General features: G+C 31.5%; 5 protein-coding genes across 6 annotated transcripts; 3 read left to right on the top strand and 2 right to left on the bottom strand.

Annotated features, from left to right (window-relative positions):
- Positions 1-1,784: 1,784 nt before the first annotated feature.
- Positions 1,785-4,348, bottom strand: LOC128386358 (uncharacterized). The gene is given in 4 exon segments (XM_053345388.1): positions 1,785-1,951; positions 1,953-2,407; positions 2,475-3,802; positions 4,130-4,348. Coding segments are annotated over 3 exon segments (1,695 nt in total). The 5' UTR covers positions 3,648-3,802; positions 4,130-4,348; the 3' UTR covers positions 1,785-1,884.
- Positions 4,349-6,676: 2,328 nt separating this feature from the next.
- Positions 6,677-9,395, bottom strand: LOC128386357 (uncharacterized). 2 transcript variants are annotated; one of them, XM_053345387.1, is made up of 3 exons: positions 8,965-9,393; positions 7,504-8,847; positions 6,677-7,437 (listed from the first exon to the last, which is right to left on the bottom strand). In XM_053345387.1, the coding sequence occupies exons 1-3, from the start codon at positions 9,215-9,217 to the stop codon at positions 6,896-6,898; spliced, it is 2,139 nt and encodes a 712-aa protein (XP_053201362.1). In that variant the 5' UTR covers positions 9,218-9,393; the 3' UTR covers positions 6,677-6,895. The 2 variants fall into 2 exon arrangements, with proteins under 2 accessions (XP_053201362.1, XP_053201361.1); XM_053345386.1 differs by having other exon boundaries at positions 7,266-7,451; positions 7,520-8,847; positions 8,965-9,395.
- A 416-nt stretch (positions 9,396-9,811) lies between these two features.
- Positions 9,812-11,292, top strand: LOC128386361 (mitotic spindle assembly checkpoint protein MAD2A-like). The gene is made up of 2 exons (XM_053345390.1): positions 9,812-10,185; positions 10,416-11,292. Exons 1-2 carry the CDS (start codon positions 10,119-10,121, stop codon positions 10,955-10,957), a joined length of 609 nt encoding a protein of 202 aa, XP_053201365.1. The 5' UTR covers positions 9,812-10,118; the 3' UTR covers positions 10,958-11,292.
- A 296-nt stretch (positions 11,293-11,588) lies between these two features.
- On the top strand, positions 11,589-13,634 carry LOC128386360 (activator of 90 kDa heat shock protein ATPase homolog 1-like). The gene is given in 3 exon segments (XM_053345389.1): positions 11,589-11,852; positions 12,110-12,888; positions 12,891-13,634. Coding segments are annotated over 3 exon segments (1,050 nt in total). The 5' UTR covers positions 11,589-11,772; the 3' UTR covers positions 13,082-13,634.
- Positions 13,635-13,786: 152 nt separating this feature from the next.
- On the top strand, positions 13,787-23,760 carry LOC128386356 (chitin synthase chs-2-like). The gene is given in 9 exon segments (XM_053345385.1): positions 13,787-14,047; positions 14,123-14,558; positions 14,621-15,923; positions 16,771-17,033; positions 17,124-18,507; positions 18,603-19,277; positions 19,688-19,921; positions 22,800-22,860; positions 22,862-23,760. Coding segments are annotated over 9 exon segments (4,905 nt in total). The 5' UTR covers positions 13,787-13,958; the 3' UTR covers positions 23,322-23,760.
- Positions 23,761-23,785: the final 25 nt, after the last annotated feature.

Here is a 23,785-nt window from a genome sequence, read left to right as displayed (position 1 = left end):
AAGGAGAATAAGAATCTTTTGCCTAAGCTGGTTGAAAGCATAACCATTTGTTTTTCAAGCCAACTTAATTTCGGTTTAATAATTATTGAAACAACCTTATAACCAGGTGATTGGCTAGCTAACGAATATTATTGATCTTGGATACGTTGAAGAAAATTTGATGTGTCCTGTAATTATAATTACAAATGAAATATTTAATCATCATCGATTTTCCCATCAGGGCGTATTGTCAAACTTTCATGGATATTGGAGGTTGGTATAACCAAACTGCATCTTTAAAATATTGGAATGATGAATTATTAGTTTCAAATAATTTGACACCGCAGTATTGTAGCACATGATAAATGTATTGAAAATTTACTCGTCATTCTGCAGCATGTTCTTGATATTGTCACATCTATTATACTTTCGATCATTAGAAATTGTTTGTGAGTTATACACTAACTTGTACCCTACGAAGACTCACTGATAAGTATTTAAACCAATCTTTGAAACTTGACACTTGTTGAGACAGAGGACAAATTGACATTTTTGAAGTTTAACCTTACAAACCATTTTAACCTCTTTCTCATTTTAAGCTTTACTTTATTTCGTAACAATATTAATATCGTTCATTGGTTTAATGATTTCCGCTGTTAGAAATGGAGATGATTAATAAATTAGCATGCATGAGTTTTGACAATGAATTTAACTTACTTGATTTTTTCTTCATTTTTGTTAACTGCACATTTACGCAGAGATCTTGCTGTATCACATGAATAAACTTTTTGATGTACAGGGCTATTCAGCATTTTGAGTAGGTTTGAGTGATACTTAATTGTCATATTAAAAGATCAAGGTCATTCAGGTCATCGGTAAAATAACGCGTTTCAAGGTTATTTGCTGGCCATTTTATAATTATTCATTATCCACGCTATTTCATCGTGGGCTACGATTTTGAAATTGATTGTAATTGTCAAGTAAAAGCTTCGTGACCAAGAGTAATAAAAGTGTAAGCATATTGAACAGCCACTCCATTTAATGGAGTATGATTCGGTCGGTAACTGTTGAACAAACAAGTGAAACATGACCAACACATAGGCACGCCCGCCAGCCGTTTGTACCAAAACAAACTAAAGTCGATTTGACCTGGATTGACGAAACTTCAATTGGGATATTAAAGTTGACAGGTTCCCTTCTAGCCATAGTGAACTAGACAAAGAGAGAAAAGAGATTCGACCTGGCTCGTAGGGAAAGGGGTATTATATTGTTCACTTTTCTCTTATCTTAGCCTGATAATAGAACATTTCAGTGCTTTTTTATCTACAGGGCTATTCAGCTATTTTTATCGATGTTTTTTGCGATTTTATCAGCAACTAAGAGTCAGAGAGACACGAGACTTGAGTGGTACGAGTTTGACCTTGAAACGTGTTATTTTACCGATGACCTGAATGACCTTGATCTTTTGATATAACAATTGAGTATCGCTCAAACTCGTACCACTCAAGTCTCGTGTCTCTCTGACTCTTAGTTGCTGAGAAAATCGCAAAAAACATCGGTAAAAATAGCTGAATAGCCCTGTATTTTTGATTAAATTTTCAATTTTGATAATAAGTTACGCTTAATTACATTTTCCGGTGTATCTTTTGTATTTGAAGTCCGATAAGAAAAATTTTGACATTTTTGAAATCAGCATAAAAAGTTGTCACAGAAAAAATTAACAAACAATTTTTAATTGTTTTAATAATTGAATTAAGATTTTTTTTTGGATATAGATTACAATTATTGAGAACGTGCATGTGGTTAAACTTGAATATGATTTTTAAAAAAGTTACATGTTGATTTGATAAATATATTTACAATATTCAAATTGAACTGCTAGTTGATTATCTCATTATTATGTGATTAACTATCGTTGGTAATTACTAGCTTAGTGATTACCATTGGTTTATTGTAATTGTTATCGCTTTTGAGATTTTCTCGGACCAGTGAATAGCCTTTTCAGTAAATTAACTGTTGGGAATTCAATCAATATAGTTGATAAAATGGACATTACATAGATTATTATGTAAACCGGAAGGTAATTAAATAGTACAACTTCAGTGTAACTAGGATAATTTAGTGTTCTAGTTGATCCAGAACGCAGACGAATTATCATTAAATTGGTGCATAGTACGGATAGATTGATTCGAGAAAATATTCTGAAAATTGGACGAGATAAATAGCTGGAGATCGGCTGTAGATAACCCAATCTGAGAATTAATATAATCCAAGCCCATCCAATTGACCAAATTGTCTTGGCGATTGTTCCGTAAGTAAAAGCAATCGGGTATTCAGGGTTAATTCCATATCGATTAACAGCATATTCGTATAAGAAATTAATCGACAGACAAGTTATACAAATCAACCAACCAAAAGTTAAAGTTAACTGTGAATTTATAAACGGATATAAATCTTTATCTATTTGAATTGAAATAATTTTCGTTACAACTTACTTGAGAAAGTTTCAATTTGGGATAAGATATTATGTAGCCAAATAAGACACCAACGAAATAAGGTCCAATATGAGGCCAAGGTTTTAGATTAAAGTCGAATGAGTATTGTAGGAACGGCTTACGTTGGAAATTAGTTGCTATCCAGGTTGTTGGTATATTGAGACGATAAATACCAAGTCCAGTCAAAACAATTCCAATAAGAATCAGAGATATTGTAAGAATGAGTGAAATTTTTTTGTGGTTTTTGAGGTAAGGTACCAAAACAATTAGGAAAATAATCGCCAGGATGAAATCAGCCGCGAGATACCAGTCAAAAAGTAGACAAACATTTACATCTTCTGAGCTATCGAACCAGAATTGATTAAGTAGCAAAGTGGGAAGCCATGTTTTTTCACAGGATTCGACTATTGAACCAATTGCATTATAGTCGCTCCACAAAGGCCCACCAAAATAGTGGTGGAAATGTTCACCGAAAAATATAAACTGCAAGCAAATAACCCAACCAATTAAAGTTGAAAATCTAATCCATCGACCGAGAATATAAGGAACAAGGTCAAGCCTTCGTTTTCCAGAGAAGAAATAAAAGCCCATAAGCAGTCCCGTTACCATTAGGAAAAGATCAACGGTGTAAGGAGCGAGATAAACCAGGACAAAAGTTGGATTAGCAGCAGCTTCCATAAATTTAAATGAGTCCTTGTATAAATTGAACATGTTTCCCATTTGGAAATGAGAAAGAACCACCAAGAACATGGTAAATACTTTGATTCCATCCAAGAAGCTCAATGATTCATAAGTAGCCGAATTATCAATCGTGAATAATTTCCTCTTATTTGCTGACCAATTAAACGATGAAAGAAGCGATTCCTCCGATGACCAACTTCCAATTAAATTTAGAAATATAATCAATACAACTAATCCAAGTCCAATCGCTTCTGATGCTCTCCATACAATAGTCTCTGGTTTAGAGTAACAAAGATCAACATCAGCGATTAAACCAGTATTATATTTGTCGAAAAATTTTCCAACCAAATGTTTCAATTCTTCTCTCGAACAATCATCAGGTACACATAGTCCGGTTGTTATATTCATTCGACGAAGAAAGTGAATATATTTCGAGAAATATTGGAATGGTTGAGAAGAGAAATTAAATAATTGCTGTTCGTATGGACGCATGAATCCTTCGTATCCCGTTTCGTTGAATAAAGGGACATTTGTATAGAGAAGACAATATTGACTGGATTCCAATGAAATACAAGAATCAAATGATCCTAAATCGGTAAATGTTCCCGCTAAAACACCACTAGGCCATTTTCCGCTTGAATCTAATCCTGAAATAGTTTATTCATGAAGAAATTGAGTTAAAACAACTAAATTTTTAAATTGTTGATGAGGATCAGACAATCAGACAAACTTATTTAATAATTATCATTAATTATAAACCTATTAAAAGTATTAGACTATAATTTGTAGAGGTTAATAAAGATTTCAATAGGAAACTAAATTGCTTCAAGGCTAATCGAGTTTGGATTTTTCTGTAAACATTAAATAATTTGAAATAATTATGAATTGTATTCTTGATAATTGTACAAATTTGACAATCATCATGAATGAAAATCATTAAAAAGCTTAAAATAAATAAACCAAAAGTGACTTACGTTTGACTGATGTTAACTCGAAGTTAATTAGTCCATTTTTGTAATCGATTAAAGATGATCGACATTTAGTTGTCACGTCACTTGAATTGATTAGTGTTAGAAAATCATTCTCATAATTATTCACAAAATTAATCACATTTTGATGGGTGAAATTTTCAAACTTAAACCAAGAATCAATGTAACGAGATTCACTTTGATCAGGTAGATTAACTAATAGCAATAGAATTGATATAAAGGTATCGATGAAAATGTAAACATTTCGACGTTGATGGTGAATATTTTTTTTTGTAGCTGGTCAATCACAAAGAAAACACAGTTGATTAGATGAGTGATTCCAATGGAAAACTGTTGAGAGTGAATAAAGATCAACAAAAGTTAAGACGAAAACAATTCAAACAAGAAACAGGATTTAAATGTCAGATTAAGCAAATTGATCTAATATTTTCATTGCTGATCAGAGAATGAATAATTCAAGTTCAATAGAATAGAAAAACTTTCCATTTGAAACACTGATGAGACAGAGTCTTAGATAAAAAATAAGACTTTCTAATTGACCGTAATAATTATCAACAGTAACTTGAATAGGCCTTTAAAAAAATGATGTTAATCAATCGGAAAATTTTCCGTTAATTCAAGGCTATAGATACAGATAATAACCTATCTGTAGACCAGGGATATGGGATTAAAGCCTTAATCATTAAGGTGGGATGAGAATAAGATTCGAGAGTAGAAAAAAATTAAAACAAGATTAACTCACCTTTAATGGTCAATGGTTTAGTTAGAGAAACAGAATAGTCGATTTAATTGTCAGTTGATTCTGATGATAAGAGAAACCATTGGCTAAAAGAAATTAACAAACAACAAAGTGAAAACGGTCAACATGGATTATGAGAAATCCACCAAATTAAAAGAAAACTCAAGTTGAAATGGTTATCACATAAACCACAGAATTGTAAATGATTAAAATAATCAAATTGTGGAGGGAATTTAATTTAAGAAGAAGGAGGAGAAGAAGAAAAAATTGATGATGATAATCAAATTCGTGTATTGGTTCAATAGCCGAAGAAATAAGAAAGAAGAAAAAGAAAGAGAAAGAGAAGAAGAAAAGAAAATCATTTTTCTCTTCTCTCTCATTTCAAGATCAATTTTAACAGAATAGAACATTAATTTTTCTCTTTCTTCCCTTCCAGTTTATAGTTCGTCTCTCTCTCTCTCTCTCTCTCTCCTCGTCTTAATTAATCATCTTTTCTCTTACCTTGATCTTTGTTTCACTAATTGATCTCCAATTAACTGTAACAATTTCCAATTAATTTTCGCTCCAACACAAAAGCGTAACAATTAACGTTTTAATCCAACACTTGAAACTAAAATGACTAAATGGTCAATGGATAAGAGATCAACTTGATCCTTTCATTTTCGTCCCTTGGTAACAATTGATTTCGACCAATGAGAAGGAAGAGAATATTTTTTATTCTTTTCCATTTCAATTTCTTTAATCAATTTGTTACATTAATTAACCTTTTTAAAAGTGTTTCTTATTTTGAGTGTTCATCTTTATTTTTTCTCGTGCAAAAGGAAACGGAAAGTGACCAAGGAAAATTACTATTGTTCCATCAGGAAATCAGTTGACAATTCAATGTCTTTTCAGAGATAATATCAAATCTCAACACCCTTGTTAATATCTTACAACGTAAACAACAAATTTGATCATTTAAATATTGGATTACAATTTGTTACTTTTTTTTCCTTCTTCTTCATCAATAATTAACTATATTAACATGTTTATCGTAAGTTTCTAATAATTAAATTTAGTGTGTGTTTACCTGAGAATAATTAGTAATCACCTTAATCTTGATTTAGATTGTGATTAACTTTTGAAGCCTTAAGAAACAAAAAAACCATAAATAAAATCAGGTTACTCGCTTATTAATTGCATAACCGTTTTTCAATTTAATTAATTGTAATTAATTGAATTGTTATCTTTGTTTCACTTAAGTACATTTAATTGTTACTTGAAAAGTTAATATTGAATAGAAACTATTTTTTGTCACAATTATTACATTTAACAATCAACCTTGAAAGTGAAAATCGATTTGGTTATTTAATAATCAATATATTCAAGTGATTAATTAAATGTTAATTGTGAATTGGTAAATTTTGATTGTAATACTATGTTAGAATCAAATATTTACGTAGGTAAATGATTAGATGAACAATTTAAAATTTTGCTTACATCATTACTAAATTACTATTGTTGTTGTTCATTTAATTTCAATTGAAACAAAAAATGAAACATATTGATTATCTTTAATTATTGATTGACAAACTTTTTCCAGTGATTAATTGATTGTTCAACCATTAAAAATTATCTTAAGATGGTGAAGGTTAATAATTTAACTCAATTGACTTACCGGTGGTTAAATTTGATTGGTAATTTCCTTGATTATGATGATTATTTCATTGTATTGGTGATGATTTATAGTTAAGGAAATATAAATACCAGCTAATTGTTGATCATTAATTCAGTAAGTTAAGTAACAATTGTGATTTTGTTGTGATTTGTTTAATTGTGGTAAATAAAAGCAACATAATTACAATGTCAAATTGAATTGAGTTGAAAAAAATATAAAACTTTGAGTCTCCAATTTTTGAATTGGTTTGTCTTTGAAAATTTAGTCAATAATAATAACAGTTACCTGAATATCAGGTGATTATAATGTCGATAGATATTTAAAACATAATTTGATTGTTGTGGTTAATTGTTGCTTAACTATTATCAGAAGTGATAACAATTCTGGTAATTGCTCGTTCAGTTAAATTGTGATTTTCCTCACCAGGAGATTGGTCAATTTTGTTGATCATTTTTTTTTGTTTACGTTGATTGTTAAAAATATTTCTCAGCAAATTAACAGTTGGAAATTCAACCATCAGCGTCGATACTAATGCAAGAGTATAAATAATTATGTACAATGGAAAATAGTGATAAAGAAGAGCGTCAATGTAGGCCGGATAATTTAGAGTTCTCGATGATCCAGAACGAAGTCTAATGATGAGCAAGTTGGTACAAAGAACCGATAAGTTGATTTTGGAAAGAATTCTGAAAACTTTGTGTGACAAAAATCTCGAAACTGATTGGAAGTATCCTAATTTGAGAATTAAAACAATCCAAGCCCATCCTGCCGACCAAATTGTCTTGGAGACAATTCCATAGGTCAAAGCGATCGGATAAACGGGATCAATTCCAAATCGATTAACAGCATATTCGTAAATAAAATTAGCGGATAAACACAATAGACATAAAATCAACCAAAATTAACGAAATCTGAACATAAAAATAGAGATTAAAAGGTTGAAGTTTCGAAATTTTTAAAGGTCAATATTATCTTTTACCTTTGATAACTTTAGCTTAGGATTGGACACGATGAAGCCGAAAGTGACCCCGACAAAGTAGGAACCCATATGAGGCCATGGTTTAAGATTGAAATCAAACGAGTATTGAATTAGTGGCATTCGTTGGAAATTACTTGCGATCCAAGTTGTCGGAATACCGAGAAAGTGAATTCCAAGGCCAGAAAATGAAAGTCCAACGGCGATTAAAAAGATCGACATAAAAATTGATACTTTTCGATATTTTTTAAGATACGGAAATAGAACAAGAAGAAACATAACTGAGAGCATAAAATCTGCCGCAAGGTACCAATCGAATAAGAGACAAACATTAGCGTCGCTCGAACTGTCGAACCAAAATTGACTCAGTAACAATGTAGTGAACCAGGTTCTCTCACAAGATCCAACTATTGACCCAACGGAACTATAATCTCCCCAAAATGGTCCACCAAAATAGTAACGAAAATGTTCACCGAAAAAGATGAACTGCAAGCAGATAATCCAACCCATTAGAGCGGCAAATCGAGCCCATCGACCGACCACATAGGACAGAACATTGAGACTTCGTTTACCAGAGAAGAAATAAAAGCCCATAAGCAGTCCTGTTACCATAAGGAAAAGATCAACGGTGTAAGGGGCGAGATAAACTGGGATAAAGGCCGGATTAGTGACGATCTCAATGAATCTGAACGATTCCATATATAAGTTGAACATGTTTCCCATTTGGAAATGAGAAAGAACCACCAAGAACATGGTAAATACTTTGATTCCATCCAAGAAGCTCAAGGATTCATAAGTAGCCGAATTATCAATCGTGAATAATTTCCTTCTATTTGCTGACCAATTAAACGATGAAAGAAGCGATTCCTCCGATGACCAACTTCCAATTAAATTTAGAAATATAATCAACACAACTAATCCAAGTCCAATCGCTTCTGATGCTCTCCATACAATAGTCTCTGGTTTAGAGTAACAAAGATCAACATCAGCGATTAAACCAGTATTATATTTGTCGAAAAATTTTCCGACTAAATGTTTCAATTCTTCTCTCGAACAATCATCAGGTACACATAGTCCGGTTGTTATATTCATTCGACGAAGAAAGTGAATATATTTCGAGAAATATTGGAATGGTTGAGAAGAGAAATTAAATAATTGTTGTTCGTATGGACGCATGAATCCTTCGTATCCCGTTTCGTTGAATAAAGGGACATTTGTATAGAGAAGACAATATTGACTGGATTCCAATGAAATACAAGAATCAAATGATCCTAAATCGGTAAATGTTCCCGCTAAAACACCACTAGGCCATTTTCCGCTCGAATCTAATCCTAAACCAAAAGACAATAAAAGAAATTAACTGGATTGAAACAAGTAAATCATGTTTGCTTATTGAAAGATTTAATTTTTGCAATTACGGTTAATATGGATGAAGATTCAACACTTACGTTTGACTGAAGTTAACTCGAAGTTAATTAGTCCATTTTTGTAATCGATTAAAGATGATCGACACTTAGTTGTCACGTCACTTGAATTGATTAGTGTTAGAAAATCATTCTCATAATTATTCACAAAATTAATCACATTTTGATGGGTGAAATTTTCAAACTTAAGCCAAGAATCAAGGTAACGAGATTCACTTTGATCAAGTAAACAGATCAACAATAAGCCGATCGTTATGGATTTCCAATGTTCCAACATTTTGTTTAATCAGTTAATCACTTTTATATTGTATCTTTTTAGTTGATTTTCCAGTGGATAAGTAAATAGTAATTAGATTAACCAAGTTAAATATATAATAACCACATAGGAGACAATTAAGTTTAGTAAACAATCACAATCGATGTCCACTGGATGATTGTTAATCAACTCATGGCCATCACTCTGATTTTATACTTTCCAACAAGAAAAAGTGATTAGTTAATCATCGAAAAATCTAGTTAAATTGTTCCAATAGGACTTTCAGGTAATGACATGTTTGAACCAATGGTGAACAATTAACTTTAACCACATCTTGAAAGTAATTGGATAACTCCAAAAGTCTAGAGAAAAACAGAAAAACCAACGAATGAAATTAAAACAATCAAAAGTAGCAAGAGTTAAACATGAAGAGTCAACAAAATGAAAGGTAAACACAAAACAATTAAACCAATTGGGAAAAATTAAACAATCAAATCAAATCAATAAATGAAAAAAAAACTAAAAAATCATATCTCAGATTTTGAAAAGAGTAAAAATCACTTCCAGTTTAAAATTAAACCCAACGAACTAATCGAATCATCGACCAATTAACTGGACAATTAGTGATTAAAATCTTAATTGTAACTCACCTGAAATGGTTAAATCATTGGTTGATTGTTGGAGAAAAACAAATTGTGATTAGTAAACAACAAATGTGATTAGAATTTAATTTATGCGAATTGTGCTTTTTATGCTTTTTTCCGATTAATAGAAAAGCATAAACTGGTTACATTCTAACCGCTAAATTTTTGTTCATTTAAAAAGTGTTTAATCAACTGTTTACATCTTGAGAAAATTGTTAATTCAATTAATTGATTTTATTTGTTTTTAATTGTTCCAATTTATTTTATTCTCAATAGAAATGTCCCCTTCAGCTAAATCATCGATTACTCTTAAAGGATCAGTTGAAATTGTCACTGAATTTCTGGGTAAATATAATTTTCTTTTTTTCTTCACCTTGGAAATTGATCCTTTTCTTTTAATATTAACGGTCGTTTATGTCTGTTGGGTTTTCTCTTGTTGTTTCTTTATTATTGTTTCATTTTCTCACAATTTTTTGATTGTTTTAATTGTGTTTTCTCTTGTTGATTAGTTGACTAGATTATTTGCTATCTCATTTGCAATGTTTAATCTATTTGTTTGTTTGTTCTCTTTGCAGAATTTGGAATAAATTCTATTCTCTATCAACGAGGAATCTATCCAAGTGATACTTTTACCTCTGTTAAGAAGTATGGACTTCCTTTGTGGATGACTACAGATTCGGAGGTTAATAATTTCAATAAAACAATCTTACACCAATTGAGATCATTCATATTGGATAAGTGTGTTCACAAATTAACTGTTGTTATTGTTGATGTTAAAACAAAGGAGACTATTGAAAAATGGGATTTCAGGATTGAATTAACCACCTCAGATGAGATTGTTACTGGTGAAAAGGCCGATCTAAATGAGATCCAAAGAAACATTCGAGATGTTATTCGTCAAATTACCGCTTCGGTTACATTTTTACCCTTTATAGACAAACTTTGTTACTATGATATCCTTTTGTATACCGATAAAAATACTTGCCTTCCATCAGAAAAATGGAGCGATGGTAAACCACCGATCATCGCCAGAGAGGAAAAGGTTCAATTAAGAGGATTCACCACAGGAATTCATGAGATTGACACAATCGTTGCCTACAAAAAGGATGTCGACTAAAAATTCAAACTCTCTCTCTCTCTTTTTTTCATTTGTATTATTTTCTACTTCACTTTTTTATGTCATTCATCTTAACCAACTCAAGATTTACTCTAAAATGATTCTTAAAGAAACATTGTTTTTACCAAAAAAATCTCAAATCAAATTTATTCTCCTCCAAATTACAAAACAATTAACCTTCCACCATTTATATTTATAGTCTTTCTTTTAAACAACAAAACGGTCAAGTTAATTTCTCAGGTCAAATTCAACCAATTATTCCGTAGAGCATCAGTATATTATCCTCCTCAAGCCAATCAAGAAAATGATAAGATTAAAATCAATCAAAATCTCAACTCGGCCTCCATTCATTTCAATTGACACACAATTGAAAAGAACCAAATAATTACAAAGATTAATTGAGAAAAAATAATAAAAAAATCTAAACAAAGATTCTGACACAGTTTAAAAGGGAAGACAAGAAACAATCAAATCGTATACTTGATCTATCATATCCTCTATTGACACTTGAAACAATTTTGTTTAATCAGTTTACTCTCAATGGTTATAATTAAATCTTAAATGCTCACAATTTAACCAACGGAAAGTTTTCATTCAAAAAGAACAACAATTTAAATGGAACAATCAGTTTTCTATTAAAGCGACACCTTCAGGTTGCGGGAAAAATCTAGAAAATTGGTTCTCTTCTTTATCCTTTTGTTTTGTTTCTCTGCTCTTTTCGTTTAATTTAATTAAATTATCACCTTTTTGTTTAAATTTGATCATTTGATTATTTTGATTGTTACACCAACACCTAATTAACTTGGATTTAAATCATGGCTAAACCAGGGGAAGCGGATCCAAGATGGATTGTTGAAGAGAGACCTGATGCTGCTAATGTGAACAATTGGCATTGGTAATGTTGTTTATTTCTCTTTATTATTATAATTTACTCAACCTTTTCTAATTAATTTCTAATCTATTTTAACCTTTATATTTACAAATATCATCTTAATTAAGATGTAGCTTTGTCTGTGGGGTTTTATTGTCCATTATGTGACTTTGAAATTTGGTTAGGATGTTGATGATTTTTCTGATCTATTTTTTTCTTTTCTTCCTTTCTTCTCACTTCCTTTTTTTTTATTTACTCCTTTTCCTTTTCCATCTGATCAGGACTGAAAAAAATGCCACCGAATGGTCCAAGAATAAGATCAAAAGTCTACTCGAACAATTAATCATCGATGAACCTGGTTTAGGATCTTGTAAGATAACTGAGGTGACCAGTATGGAAGGAGAAGCTTTTGCAAACAATCGTAAAGCAAAGCTTATTTTCTTTTATGAATGGGTAATCAAAGCTAAATGGGAAGGCAATTTAAATGGATCATCATCGGAAAAAGCTATTGAAGGTGAAATTGAAATACCCAATCTATCAGAGGAAAATGATCCTGAAGAAATTGATGTGCAAGTTATTGTAAAAAAGGGTGAAAATACTGTGGATGGTGATGCACTTAAAGGATTGATGAGGCACAAAGGAACCGATCTGATCAGGGAGAAGCTCACTGATTATATTAAGGAATTGAAAGAAGATTTTGCTAAAGATTTAATTTTACCTACTAAAGATTCCTCGAAATCAGGAGAAAGTGTCATCAAACATTCTGGAAAATCTCAAGTGAAAGCAAATTCAGCCAAACTCAATGGAATTAACATGAACAAGAAAAATGATGAAATGAAGGCTTCATCTGACTTCAAGTCACTTAAAATCTCCGACAAGATGAAATGTCGAGCGGAAGAAATTTTCAATTCCTTTACTCAACGTGAATTAGTTTCAGCTTTCACTCGAGGAGATGCTCTCGTTGAACCTCATGAAGGTGGAAAATTCAGTTTATTTGATGGAAATATAACTGGTACGTTTACCAAATTGGTTCCAAATTCAAGTATTTCACAAAAATGGAGATTCAAGGTTGGCCTGAAGGTCATTTCTCAATTGTAAATATAAATTTTGACGAAAAATCTGATGAGACAATAATCTACGTTGAACAAACCGGAATTCCAAGTACCGATTTTGAAAGAACCGAAACAGGATGGAAAACTTATTACTTTGAATCAATCAAGAGAACCTTTGGATTCGGTGCTGCTCTTTATTAATGACAATTTATTGATTAATCTTCTTCATTGGTCACTTCAAACAAAATCGAAATCTTTTTCCTTCTTCCGATAAATCTGTTGATACGATAATCTGCTTGGAATCTTTTCACATTAACAATTTATCTCTAGGCCTCTCTCTCTCTGCAATCGATGATTAATCCATGTCTTCTTTACTCTACCATTACCAATAATCCTCCTCTTCTGCAATTTAACCTTTGCCACCATCAGAACTTGATCATGATTGAATTTATCAAATCAATATTCTCGTCATAACAAGTAACCTTAAGACCATGGACCGAAAGATCAGAACAACTGATTTGATCATCTACCAGTAGCAATAACTTTCGACAGAGAAATTGTTTTTAATCTAAACAACCCAAATGCGCAATTGAACAATTACAACAACTAATTAACAATTAATTTTGTTCCATTTAAATTGAAAACTGGTTAAAATGAAACTAAATCGGTGTAAATCCAATCCACTTTAATCCAGAAAAGAGTTAATCAATTGATGAGGGAAAATAAATTCATATTTTCAATTTTTCGAATCAAATTTTCATTCGTAACACTTCATCTTCGTGAATCAAATTCATCTCCATCTACCGAATTAATTATAAATCTAAAACGACAATTAAATTGATGAGTAATTAAAGAGTAGAAATCAACTGATTGTGATTATTAGATCATCATTTTATTAACTGTTCCATAATTATCCTTGTCAATTAAATGGTACACGTAAGGAAATGAAGAGGGAAAATATTGTGATACTAATAAGATAATTTAATTGCGATTACAAATTAGATTTATAACCATAATAGTGATGATTATTGTAACAATTAATTGCTCTCACTTGGCTTTAATTCAGTGTTGAGGTGAGATGAACAAGATGAATAGACCAGGTAACTTTACCACCGAGGGTCAAGTTAACTTACCTATTGATCAAATGTCACCATCTCAACAATCAAGGTGAGTTGTTGATGATTAATTAGTGAAATTAATGTTAATTAGACTAATTTTGTTTTCTTTAATTGTGTCAATAAGACGTTCAAGTGATATTGGTCGAGGTTGGGATGTTTTCGAGACAACAATTGGCGGTGAAGATGATTACGATTGGGCCATGTACGATAAAGTGATTAAATTAGTTAAACTAATTGTTCTCATAATCACTTCATTAATCGTCTTGATTAGTAGTATAATTTCAAAAGGAACGTTTCATTTAATGATTTCACAAATTGGTTCTCATCAATCATCAGTTTGCAATTTAAATACACCAAATTTGTCAACCGATCGTCGCTACTATTTAACATTATCATCGGAAAATGATTACGACGCCAATTTAATTAACAACGAAAAAATCGTTTGGTTTTGGTGTTTATTTTTTTCCTTGATTAGTCCAGAATTGTTGACACTTTTTCGTAGTTTAAGATCAGTTTTCTCGAGTGCGTCAACATGGCCGACATTTAAAGTCTTTGCAACCGTAAGTTTATCAACAACGAATCAACAACTTTGAGTGTTAATTGTTATTCTAATTGTGATTAGATTACCATCATGGAGATTTTTAGATCAATTGGAATTGGATTGTTGACATTTTACATCTTACCTTCATTAAATGTGCTCTTTGGATTGATGATCACATCATCGATTTGCTTAATTCCAATAATTTTACAATTAATTTCTTTCGATGATCAAACCAAACGGAGAGATTTGATTTACCTTAAAATCATCGCAACAATTATCTCAACTATTTCGTTGGTTTGTTGGCCTTTAATTGGATATTTTTACCAAAATTCAATGACGATTGGTCAGTTAATATCATTACCCTTCATCTTGACCATAATATCACTTGGGTGGACTGAGAATTACCTTCCAACTGATTCGTACCTTTCCAAGATTCTGTCACCTTTACTAACGATTCGTGAATCACTTGCATCATCACGTTATCTGATTTACTTAATTGTCAGCCCATTAAAGATAATTACCTGGTTATTAACAATGATCCTTGTTAATTATTATGTTAACAATATAACCGCTGGTCAATTGTTCAATAGTTTCCACCTATTGACAACATCTCATCCCATAGTAATTAAGGAAGATTCTGACATCGGTTTACCAGTTTTAATCACAAGCAGTTCAATTCATATCTACCTGATGATAACTCAGATCATTTCCTCATTGGTCTGTTATATTGCCGGTAAATTTGCGTGTAAAATTTGTGTCCAAACAAGTGCCTTTGCGCTGCCAATCAGCTTGACCACACCGATTCTACTCTCAATTGGAACCATAATTTGTCACACTAAAAGTAAATTCATTTGCTTGGTTTACAATTACTTTTACTTTCTACCGGGTTACATTTTCTGGTATTGTCCAGATAAATCGTTCATTGAACATTGGTCATTTCTATTAGTCTTGACCTTCTGGTTTACAACTTATTTGACCAGTGTTTGGTCACCTTTGCATATCTGGTCACCGCCGAGGGAAAGGACAGCGCGGACCGAGAAACTGTTTGTGTCACCTTTGTATTGTGCTGCGTTTATTGACATTTCTCTTGCTTTTAATCGTCGCCGTGAGAAACAGCAAACAATCAGTCAGTCCGATTTAACCATCATCCCGACATCAACTGGAGGTTTGGGTCAATTTGATTCGACTGAACTTTCCGATCATGTTATTCACGATTCTGACAGGATAACTCGTATCTACGCCTGTGTAACAATGTGGCATGAAACCTCCGAGGAAATGCTGCAAACAATTAAATCGCTGATGAAAATGGACGAAGATCAATCGGCTCGTGCAAATGCTCAAAAATATCTGAAAGTCGTTGATCCAGATTATTATCAATTCGAAAGTAATTATATTATTATTTTGAAGAAAAAAAATTATTTTCTTTTTCGAATATTAATCAAATTAACTTAATTAATTCGATCATCATTCATTTCTACTATTTGTTTTAGCTTTTAATTTCTACCTTGAAGATTAATCACCTTTTCTGTTTATCGTATTTCCAATTTTCTTTAAAATCTTTTGTTTTTATTTCTCTACTAATTCCAAGTTAATTGCTGTAAATAATTTAATCCAAAATTAACTAATCATTACAGTTACTCTATTCTAATAACGATGATCCATAAATATCTTAATCAATTACTTTGTCAACAAAAACAACAACAACATGATTAGTAAAAAGCCCTGAGGCTATAAAACTTTTGACACTTTTTAAAATGATCAACCCAAATTTGATTAGACAAATTATAGTGATTTAGTTATTATAACATTTAGATTGATTTAATTTAGTTTAAATCAATGAAATAAAGTTATACATAAATCATTAAATCTATTAATGGATTAGTTGATTGTTGATTTTTTATTCTAGTTATAACAAAAATTTGTTTTTCTAATTCTAATTACCAATTTTAATTGAAGTTTAATTACATTACCGATCTCATTTAAGGTTAAACTTTACCGTTTACACAATTAAGGTGAAATCATAATCATAAACAACAATTTATTATCAATACAAATTGATAATCATCTTTATTGATACTCTAATTTGTTGCTACTTTTTAATCAATTGTATCAAATTGTGATTGTTTATTAGATATTAGAAACAAAAATGATCAAGTAAATCATAAAAATGACAAGTTAATTGTTACCTAATTGTCTTAATTTGTTTTACCTTCTATTAAAATGATCAATAGCTCATATAATGTTTGATGATGCCTTTGAATTGTCTGATGAAGAGGATGATCAAATGGTGGTCAATCGGCATGTTAAACAATTCTGTGATGTGGTCAACGAAGCGGTCAGTGCTGTCCATCGGACCCACCTTAAGTTACGGCCACCGACTGTAATACCAACTCCCTATGGAGGTAAATTAATTTGGTTATTACCTGGAAAGACAAAGTTAATTGTTCATCTTAAAGATAAGGCAAAGATACGGCACAAGAAAAGATGGAGTCAAGTTAGTCAGTCAATCCAATAAATCAATGAATCTCCAATTAATTAACGAGAAAAAAAAGGTAATTAATCATTTCCTCAATTTCTCTTACAGATAATGTATATGTATTACCTTTTGGGATACCTTTTAATGGACACTAATCTTCATATAAGTCGTAAGGCAGTTCGAGGTGAAAATACATATTTATTGACCTTAGATGGTGACATTAGTTTTAACCCGCCGGCGGTGTTATTGTTGATCGATTTGATGAAAAAAAATGGGAACCTTGGAGCGGCCTGTGGACGTTTACATCCCATTGGCTCTGGGCTGATGGTTTGGTACCAGAAATTTGAATATGCGGTTAGTCATTGGCTTCAGAAAGCGGCTGAACACGTTTTCGGCTGTGTACTTTGTTCACCGGGTGCGTTTTCATTGTTCCGAGCACGATCACTAATGTCTCCCAATGTAATGGCCACTTATGCCTCTGAATCAAAGGAGCCCATCGATTTCGTTCAACATGATCAAGGTGAAGATCGCTGGTTATGTACACTTCTCCTTCAAAGTGGCCATCGAGTTGAATATAATGCGGCCTCCGATGCTTTCACCCATTGTCCAGAAAGTTTCAATGAGTTTTTCATCCAACGCCGTCGTTGGGGCCCATCAACCATTGCCAATATTATTGATCTACTTCAAGATTACAAAAACATCATCAATGTCAATCAAAGTATCTCAATTTGGTACATTGGTTATCAAAGTTTCTTAATGTTGTCTACTATTATTGGTCCGGGAACCATTTTACTTATGCTCGTCGGTGCCGTTAATTCAGTATTTAAACTGGATTACACTCAATCACTTGCGGTCAATTTGATACCAGTCGCAGTTTTCATAATCGTTTGTTTTGTCACCAAAAATGATATTCAATTGTTTCTCGCTCAGATACTTTCGGCTGCCTATGTTTTCCTTATGCTTGCAGTGCTCATTGGAACTGCGATTCAGATCAAAGATGAACCATTTTCTCCGTCAACTCTTTTCTTCTTTATCCTGATCATTACCTTCCTCGTGGCCGCTATTCTTCATCCTCGAGAAATAACGTGCTACTTTTCCTTCCCACTCTACATGCTCTGTATTCCAAGTATGTACTTGATCCTTCAACTTTACTCACTGATCAACTTGAACGTCGTTAGTTGGGGCACTAGAGAAGCGCCAACAAAGCCCGTTAAACAGTCTAACGAGGCTTCGATTAAAGAAGTAAATAAATCAAGTGGACAATCTGGTCGGACAAATACTATTGTTCAGTTTCTTAATCTAATGGAGAATCAAAAATCGCAAGAAGCCAATGTATCGTTCAGTTTTGGTAACATATTTCGGTGCCTTCTCTGTACCCATGACACAAGAGCATCGGATAATATTCAGTTGGTTCGAGTGGAAGAAGCGATCAAAGATCTTTCATCGAAAGTTAATTCACTTCCATTTCCTAGTCGTGCAAGACGAGCTTCAGGTCAGTTGCAAAAAGAACAATTTATTGTTATAATTATCGAAATGAGTAAATTTCTTTGAGCAATCAACATTCAATTTATGAATTTCTTTCGTCAGAATTGTCTCGAGTTACTGAAGAAAGTACAACAGCCGAAATGATACCAGAAATGGAAGAATATCAAAGTGATATCGAACTCGAACCAGAAAAGGTGAAAATAGTTCGAGATGACCTAAAGAATCCCTATTGGATTGAAGATCCAGCCTTCGCTGATTGTCCAGTAGTTTTCTTATCCGATCATGAAACGACCTTTTGGAAAGAGCTAATTGCTAAATATCTTTATCCGATCGACAAAAATGCCGATAAAGAAGCTCGAATCTCAGCTGGGCTTAAAGACCTTCGAGATAAGGTCATGTTCGGTGTTCTAATGATAAACGCAATCTTTTTACTGACCATCTTTCTACTACAAATGAACAAAGATAAACTTTCAATAACGTTACCATTTCGCTTCGATTTGGCCGAGCCAAAGGTCAAGGACGACGGTTACATTGACTCAGTCGAAGACGAAGAAAACAGTAAATTAGAACCAGTTGGAGCTTCGTTCATTATATGTTTCGCTTTACTCTTAATTATCCAAACAATTGGGATGTTCAAACATCGTTTATCAACCTTGTCGCACATTCTGGCCTTCGTACAATTAGACTATTTCAACCGGAAGAAGCTGAACATTAATGCCGATGAATACATCGAGGCGAACGCCATTGAGATCGCAAAAGGTTTACAATGTTTAAGAGGTAAAAGAAATTATAATCATTAATTGGACAATCAATCGATCATTGATTGATCAAATATTAACTTTTCAAAGGGACAATTAACTTTAATAAGTATATTGAACGAAAAAAGAGAAACAATTTAAATCATTCTTCCTTCAACAATCAACAATTACAATTAACACACACACACACACTTTCATTTAGATTTACAATTGGAGTAATTATCTTACAATTTTTTTTCATCTTCATCTGATTGATTGTGATTAAAGTGACGATGTTGATTTTAAACCTTGATTTTATCAATTGAACCGTAAACAGATCAAATTAAATTGAAGCAATTAACATGATATCTAATTGCAGGTTAACTATTGTATCTAAATCTTAGGTCATAACCTTTTATTGAGACTCTTTTTGTTTAATTATCTCAACAGGAATTGATGAAGAAGTGATTAACAATGAGAAAGGAATCAAGAATCAAGAGAAAGGTAAACAATCAGTTAATGAAGATGAACAATTAACCAAAGGAATTAATAAACGGAAAACTTTGGAGCGTAAAAATACAATTTACAATTTAGAACGAAAAAGAGAGAAAAAATCGAAAACTCTTACACTGGATGTTGTCTTTCGACGACGATTTTTGGCCTTATCTTCGTCCGATGCTGATGGTAAGTCCAAATGTCGATAATCAATTTATTCATTCAACCAATTCCCTTAATTTAATTGTTAATTTCCATCAAACAGTCAATCAAGTAAATCAAATAATCACTTTTTAAAATTTCTTTATTATTATCGATAATCAATCAGCCGTTATTGATCCGAAAGTCTTTTGATTGTCCAATTTTCCTTAATTGTTGTGGCTTTGTGTGTATTTCACTTTCGTTTATTTTTACAATTTAGCTAAAGCTACCGAACGATATCAATAGTAACAATTAAATTAAATTGAAACTTTCGTTCTACTTTAATTTAGTTTCATTGTTTTCTAATTCAAAAATAATCTTGATTGTTTTTAGAATCATTAACTGATTAGTGTCAATTTTAAAGTTGGACAGTTTGATGATTACAAACGATTGGATAATCACTTTGATTTAATTGTTGTTAGAATAACAATCAAATTAACCTCAAGGAAATGAGTTTGAATTATTAATAAATCAACATAAATTATAATTAATGATTGATAGCTAATCATTGATAATCAGTAGACAATTGAAAGATTTACCATTTAACAATTTGTTAATTGTGAGGATTTTGACCTTTTCTTGATTTATTTAACCAGAAACTTTTTTTTTCTTCATTTAATTACTTTAATTGTGGTTAATTATATTTGTACTTTGAGAAGGTCGAACTGATTGAGATCACTTTTTTTTGGTTAATATAATTTACTCATTGATTTGTCAACCAATTTAAATAATTTCGGATTAATTGTTGTTGTTGATTGTTGATGTAAACTAACAATCATCAACATTTTGGTTATTCAAATTGATACGTTCAAAAGTGATTAACCGAATTATGATTTATTTTTAATTCTGATTGTTAATTGATTCCGAAATTTATATCATACAGAATGTGAGGTCATTTCTATTTCGTCACGAGAATTGTTGAGAACTGGATTAGTTTACAGAGAAATATTAACAATTGTAAAGAGATGAACTTCATCTTAATTTGGTTCTTATTTGATTGATTTACGTATAATTAAACTGTGGACAAGGAAAGTTACTAATTATTACTTGAGTCCCGGTGCTGCTAATCCAAGGGATAACAGCAAAGTCGCCAAATTAGAAATGAATTCCGGTGTAATTAGACAAACTTTACCGAGTGAGAGGCCAATGTCACTTGGCTTAAGTCGCCGTAAGAATATGTTAATCTTTACCAATAGAAGAGGGAAAACTTTTATTACTATTAATAATATGATCTCGAAATTATATATTAGAAAACAAAACTTTACCTCGATTTTTGCTTCATTAGAATAGTTTTTGAACGATAACCAATAAACATTTTGATAACAAGAACTTGCATATCGATTAACTGAAACAAGATAATAAGTTAATTGAATCATGCAAAACATTGAAACAAATACTCTGAATGATAGTTGATAAGCATTTCCTTTCGCATGTAGAATGTCCTGAAAATCATGAAGTTTTCCATGACAATAATAGTGTAAAACCCTAAGATCGAAGGTAATAACAAAGTGTCCAATCTGAGTATCGATTTAACCGCTAGTAAATGTAGACGACGAATCTCTCGAATCTGCTGAGCCGTTTCGGGATTTTGTAAAACCGTCAACAGGAGATTCCTTATGATTTCAAAAGACGCACAGGAATTGATACAATTTGATATTATAAATTGATTAATGAAAAACCAACTCATCAAACCGAAAATTGTCAAAATAATGTTGAATAAAAGGATTAGTAGTTTAATTGGATCATAAATATCGATATTCGAATGAATTATATTCAATAGTAAGAAACTAAACATTTCAAATATTAAGATAATTTTATTAATCAATTGACAATAGAAACTTATCTGTTTAATGGTATCCAACGAAAGTTGATTGTCCATCGATAAGATTTGCTGATTAACTTTGATGAATTTCTGATAACTTGATCGATTCCATTGAATGAATATCATGTTGAAGCCCATGGCGATTGAGAAAATTGCGTTTCGAATCCGTGGTAATTTTCATTACCTATTAATGTGTCTTCACCTTTTAAGAATCCATTAAAACCACTTATGAAATAAAACAGAGTAATAATATAAACCAGAATCTTATGTGATATTTTACCGTTAGACGAGAAGATTAATGAATAAAAGTCATTTGGATTAGTTGATTGACGATTTAGTCTGTTGGTTAACATTTTAAAGAGATCGAAAAGTTTTACCTTTGAATGTTCAACTTTCAAAGAGAAAAAGTTGGACAATTTGAATAGTCGAACAGTCAATTGGTCAACAAAGTACAAATTGGTGACATTTATGATTGATTAAAGGACATTCGGTAATTGGTTTTACAAGGAAAAAGAAAATAATTATTATTACTATTAATATAAATTCGTATGATTATTGTTATAATCTTATTGTTGGGGTAGAAAAGAAACAATTAATTGTAGTTTGATGAATGAATTTCATGTTAATCGATCAGAACTTTTCAAAATTTTCGAAATTAATATTTGATCAGTTGTCATGAGTAACTCATCTGAGTCCTTGTTCAACTAAATTGCTGAAAATTAGAGATGATATAATTAGAATACTCCACCAATTAATAGGCCATTATCATGGTGATGTTATCAAACTGAATAAGCCTGAAATCTAATTATCAAACTAATTAAGTTACTTAAATGATTCACAATTCTTGATCTATTATCTGATTGTCTTTTTTTGACAATTGTCTTAATTACTGAATCGATTACTATTGTATTTTTATTTGAATATTAAAGTTTAGAGGGTCAAAGTTGAATCTAATTTTGAATCATCTATTGGTGTGATTTATTGATGAATAGAATTAAAATTGAACGTATCTACTAATTGATTATCTAAATTGTTTCAATCAAGGATTATCTCGAATTGGTGGAAACTTAAGACGAAGACAAGCAATCGAAGCGCTGGAAAGACGGAGATAGACTTTTATCGACCTCAACCCGATGGATTGAAAGTCAACCGACTGAAAGGTCATCGTCATCATCGGCATTTACCATTGCTAATCGAGTCACGCCTGCGATTAACAGGCCAGATTATCTTGACCATAATAATTTTATTACTTCCAATCGGGAAATAATCAATCCGGTTGTTATGATTAACGATGGATTTAACAGCAATCAAAATAATTATCCCAATCAGTTTAATAACAACAGTTATGCTGTTATCACACGTTCACGGTTAACCAATTTAAGGACCTTTGGTCATCATTACAATAACAACAACAGCAACAATCAAGGTAATAATAATCATTCAGGTTACCAATCATCATCTGAATCAAGTGTTAACAATATGAATCGTAACAATTGGCGATTTAACAACATCATTAACAACAATAATGATAATGGTCGTAACTATTTGGAAGACAATTTAACTTGATCAAGTATTTAAAGTGATGAAAAAGGTCCAGCGGAAGAGGAAGTGGTGGTCAGCTTATTGTTATTATTTGTGAGAAACTTTTCTCACCTAAGGGTGAATAAGATTCTGTAGATAACAATTTAAACATGATGATTAGAAAGTGAATTGTGTTAATTGTGCCAAATATTGATCACGGAAATGTAAACACAACGAGTTATTATTGACATGATGGTGAAAATGAATCAAAAAAATTGATCACAATCATTTAACATTCATGAGGATCTTTTTTTTTCATCATAATCTGTAATTAACTTTATCCCTAAAGTTAATTCACTTGATTGGATTAATCATCATATTTTGATTGCTTAAGGCAAATTTCCGATTTGATTGTGCATAATTTAATTTTCAATGTATTATTAATTTAACTTTAAAACTGTTGATTGTGGTAAATAATAAACTGAATTTATTATAATCATAAAAGTTGC

This window comes from Panonychus citri, unplaced genomic scaffold, assembly GCF_014898815.1.
Source record: "Panonychus citri isolate SS breed McGregor unplaced genomic scaffold, ASM1489881v1 Contig00068, whole genome shotgun sequence".
Taxonomy (NCBI): Eukaryota; Metazoa; Arthropoda; class Arachnida; order Trombidiformes; family Tetranychidae; genus Panonychus; species Panonychus citri.
The sequence above is the reverse complement of the archived record's forward strand: the minus strand, read 5'-3'. Positions and strand labels throughout refer to the sequence as shown.